The sequence below is a fragment of the Hyposmocoma kahamanoa genome, unplaced genomic scaffold, assembly GCF_003589595.1.
Source record: "Hyposmocoma kahamanoa isolate Upper Pololo Valley unplaced genomic scaffold, ASM358959v1 96114, whole genome shotgun sequence".
Classification (NCBI taxonomy): domain Eukaryota; kingdom Metazoa; phylum Arthropoda; class Insecta; order Lepidoptera; family Cosmopterigidae; genus Hyposmocoma; species Hyposmocoma kahamanoa.
Window position 1 is genome coordinate 213 of NW_020655099.1, and position 5091 is coordinate 5303.

The 5091-nt window shown below is 37.7% G+C and overlaps 1 protein-coding gene across 1 annotated transcript; it reads right to left on the reverse strand.

Moving 5' to 3' along the window:
* Nucleotides 1-1303: 1303 nt before the first annotated feature.
* Nucleotides 1304-4466, reverse strand: LOC113238480 (sialin-like; the record flags this gene model as incomplete). The annotated part of the gene is made up of 4 exons (XM_026475303.1): nt 4403-4466; nt 3735-4000; nt 3258-3437; nt 1304-1442 (listed from the first exon to the last, which is right to left on the reverse strand). Coding segments are annotated over exons 1-4 (649 nt in total), but the record flags the coding sequence as incomplete, so codon positions are not given.
* Between the last annotated feature and the right edge of the window lie 625 nt (nt 4467-5091).

Consider the following 5091-nt stretch of genomic DNA (forward strand, 5'->3'; position numbering starts at 1 on the left):
CGACCGTAAATGACAAAGCGTAATTACTGTATAGAATCTACCCTACTACAGAAAGAAAAGTAGTGACATTCTTGTGTGCGGTACTATTCGAATACTGCCAATGGACGGATTAATGATACCAGACTTATCGGGTAATAGATAAATCCTATTTAGGACTTATACAAAAACATAGGATTTATCTATTTTACCCAGTCAATGCCAAAAGTTCCGTAAAGAAAAAGTCGATAACTTAGTTGCGAAATACCGCGAATGGTTCCCTCAACTGATTTCTTATTCTGCTCTTGATACCCTGCTAATATGGTTTATCAAGTTACACAACTCACTTGTTGAAACGAAATCTTTCTTATTTTACGTATAGTCCGTAACTATAAAGATCATCATCAGCTAAAATGCATCCACTGCTGGACATAAGCCTCCCCTTGGGCACGCCAAATCTCCTGGTCCTATGCCACCCGCATCCAGCCGCTACCGGCCACCTTTCTCAGGTCGTCCGTCCATCTTGCCCCAGGGCGTCCTAATCCACGTTTTTCTTGGTTATCACTCTAGAATACATCCGCTTCATCAGCCATTAACCCTCATGCAGACATATTCGACCCACTGCCACTTAAGCTTACTGATTTTGCGAGCTGTCAGTTACTTTAGTTCTCTGAAGTATGACGTCATTAGGGATTCGGTCCATTTGAGAAAGCCTAAAGCATTGTTCTTCTTTCTCAAAGTTGTGCTTGTCAAACTGGATTATTGAATATTTTGGCCAAGATAGACGTGCTTAATTATGCACAATCTCAAAAGTTGTGAAGAATCGTTTAAGCTGTTCAGCATCGCCCAAGCGAGGGTCAATCAAACAAACCCTTTGCAAATGCAATTTCCGCAGCACTGAATCAGCAGAGAGTGATGGCGAGATATCATAAGGTGTACTACATAACCTCCCGAGAAACACACTTCATGATGATCACGAACACTCTTACAAGTTACTGTGAATGCCTATAGGCGGCATTTTTCAATTTGTCTTAATAACATGAAACACACATACCCGAAATCTTTTATAATACATTTATAAAGTACTACTTAAAGTGTATTTTTGTTAAAAAGAGTCTCTTAGGCTTTTCTGAATGGATGCGATCATCCTGCGCCCACTACAATCTCGACAATGGTTAATTATAAGTCATTTTAGTTTGTAACGGTGGTTTCACTGTATATTTAGTGCAACTCTTGAAATACTAATAATCGCCTTCGATAATATGGTCACGGTTATAGACTGGAAACATTCTTTGATCCCATAGCATATAACTTAATGTTCTCTTACCAGTGTAAATATAGGTACTGAGTCTTCCCCTCTCGCTGAGTGGAGCCCATTTGCCAAGGATGGTATGGATGCTCGGGTAGAAGGCTGCCTGTGTCATGCCCTGTAGTAGCCGACACGCGCAAGTCGCCAGCCAGCCACCCTATGTTGAGAAATACTTGAAATAAGGCGTGGATATATGATGTTGCTTCATACTGCTTAGTAGAATTTTATTGAGTAAAATAGTCACACGCTTGGCCCCAAACTCACCTGATATTAAAATGTGACCGATGTTGATAGCCTAAAATAGCGAGTATCTCGAGTTCTTAGGTTTTTGCGATTATTATACATTGAAAATGAAACAATTTTTAAGAATCTAATTCTAGTTCTTTGGGTTTTTTTAAAGCAAACCGATCCAAGGTAAATAATAATCAAGGTTATAAATTCAGCCAAAAAATTTTAGTTCCACGACCCTTCCGGTAGGTATTATACTTTGGCCGCGCAGGTGGGTCATCTACCTGATGCATTCCAGTAGTCAGTGGTAATCGAGCTATATATAGTATATATATCATATATGTATATATGTATAATAACTAGATGGTGTGCGTTGCGCCGGGCCGCTACAATGGCCCGCGAGGGCTTTCTTTATATTTTGTGTCAAATTGGGAGTTGAACTTTATATTTCAGTAGAAAATCCTCTTTAGTTGAGTTTGAGTGGGAGGGATCTGCGCAGATTCAGAAAAGTCAATCGTTTATGGCGGCCATCTTGAATTTGCCAGATTGGAAAATTTTTGATCCCGGTAGTACCTGCCTAGGGTCCTTGACAAATTTTGCTTGAAAGTCATACACCCATCTCTGACGCTTTCACCGGGTCGTTTATCACGGAGACCTGGTCGACTTGGATGTTGCATATTGCGCTGGGCTGCTAAAGCGGCCCGCGAAAGCTGTGTACGAGGCTTGTGACTTTAAATCTAGGAAAGATTTCGTCGGTCGGTTGGTAATTACTTTGGTTTCATTGGTGATTTTTTTAGTTAGGTTTATTTAGGTGGGAGGGAGCCAGGTAGTTGACATAATCGTGACAAGTCGTATCCTTATATAATTCAGAAAAAACTACTCATATATCAATCAATAATTGCGAAGATTCAGTAAAGTCAATTTTATATGGCGGCCATCTCGGATTCGCCATATTGAAAAATTTTTAGTTCCGGTTGAACCTGATCAAAGTCCTTGTCAATTTTTGTTTGAAAGCCATCTCTGACGCTTTGGCCGGGCAGCCGGTGTCCTACCTGATGCAGACCACTTCTTGAAAGTTTTGGAATTTTGTGGTATTCAATATTCTCAGTTCAACACAATCCTTGTGCATTTATTAAACACACTTCGTTCTTGGAGAACAATTATGTTGGACGGTGGAAAATGTATGGCGGCCATGTTAGGAAATGGCGGAATCAAAAACTACAAACACAATTTCGTATTATGGGGCCTTATACGCGGCCAAGTGCCAAATTTCAGCACGTTCGGTGAACTATTTTCCGTCCGCCATCTTTAATCGTCCATTTTGAATAAATGAAGTTGACAATCGATTACCTCGAGCGATCCCGGAAACATAATATACCTATTTCTAATAGTTACGGAGATAAAGTCATTTTGTTTTTCGAATTTCGAATATTTTTAACTACTGATAAAAACTGCCCAGGGTGTGGACCTACATTTGTTTGAAGACCTTGGGGCCAAGACGTATACTGTGGCCGGGCAGCTGGGGTCCTACCTGATGTGGAGCACTTTTCGAAGGTTTTGATACTTTCTGATAATCACCAAATTCACCCAACCTTTATTTGCATACATCACTCTTACACACCCGCTCTTCTGGGAGAAACATGCTGATCAAAAAAATTGAAAATTCACTTGTATGGCGATCATCTTGGAAAATGGAGGAATCCAAATTTCGTTCACAGATACATACTATAAGTACTAAACTTACGAAAACAGCCATCCATGGTGTCAGTATAGATAACACTCCATTAACACCCAGAGCCATCATAATGGGAATCTTTCCTCCCAATTTCTGCGCGATCACACCCATTGGGATCATCATGCTTGTGTAGCCCACGACAAAGGAAAAGAGGATCATTTCTTGAGTAGGCTTGTTCCAATTGTAGGTCTAAAATATTGCATAAAATCATTTGTAACATAATATGTCCTATACATATGTAAGTATTGTACACTGTTTTAGTTGTCAATGCGATAAATCAATTCGTAAGCAGAATTTATAAAATGTGTTTTCTGAATTCCCAATTAGTAGAATTCAAAACAGTACCAAAAGCAAAAAAGTTTAAGGCCCTTTTATCAAAAACTTCCTTTTTGCCTATGGAATAATAAGCAAATTAAAAAGTTGATACTCAAAAAAGTTAGTATAATACGGAACTTGATAATTAATGTTCTGAAAAGAAAAATTTACTCGGTAAACACTCCAGGTTTTCAAACTCCCTTTACAAAGGTCTGTGTTTTCCGGAAGTGAAAAAACATTTGAAAAATTTCCCACAGTTACGTTATCGTGACTTAATTCGATTTGATAGCAGTTGGTGGCATTTCCTGTCATTGCCACCAATGTAACACTCAAGTGAGATCTCATGCCATATCCAACAGTAAGGCTGATGAAGAGAATTAGTGCTTGCATGTGCCGAGCACCAAAACCTTTAGGAGGTGGACATAAGTCGAGGGGTGCTGAAAAATAGAAATAATGTTTGCTTTAATAAGAAAGCATACATTGCACAACTTAAGAAGAAACCTACGTCAAGAATGACTTTATCATTGTAAATATATTGGTAATTGTTTCATAATGTCTTCATCATATTTGAACAATAAAGTTATTTACATAAACTAAAAATATATATCAGGCACAGTCAGACAATAAGTTAAACAGTATTATTATTATTAGTACAGAATTTTAATTTTTTCTTCTTTACGTAATTTTCGAACACAGATCGGTTGTAAATGACGTAAATAAACTGAGTTCACATCACATATTAAAACAACTAAAATAGACTTATTATGTCCACAGAGTATGTCAATGAATGCAGTATTTTGTTCTGTACAATTAAAAGGAATTAACTGTAAAATACCAACCTTTATTCTGCTCTAAGCTTACTGTTTGCGGCACACTCGTATACTCGTCCTTTCCACTAGCCATTTTGATAAGCAATGGACCCATTTTCAATCATTTATTAAAATTTACCCAAGCATTAGTTGTCCTCATCGTGAGTTCACGTCATCTCTTTGTGCAAATACATACAGATAACATTATTATATAATTTATAATAACAGTCTTTGTATCTTTTCATATTAAAAGTCCTAGAAGAACGGTATAAATGTAGTCAAAAATTCTTAATAAATCGTCAATCGGCACGTTAAAAAATTCAGCTTCATTACTCAAATTTCAATACGACACAATTGAAAATTTAAATAATCCTAAAAAATACGTTCCACAGATTTGTTTAGATTAAAATAGGGTGGAATCATTTATTTCATATTGTAGTCACTATATCACGATTTAAAACACAATGTCAAGTATCGATATGATTGTCACTAATATAAACATGACAATTATTAAATATTATGTTATAGGTGTATTCCGTGACCATTCCAAGACATTCGACTGCATGCGCCATAAGAGTCTGGTCAGGGATCTTCTCTATTATAATATGGCGCGCTGTGATCTCGCCTTCTGAAGTAGTACTTCATTGTTAAGGTCCAGGAGGTTGACACCAATGATGCGACGTCTACTGGTTCTGTATTTGACGTGGGCGTCCGTCAAG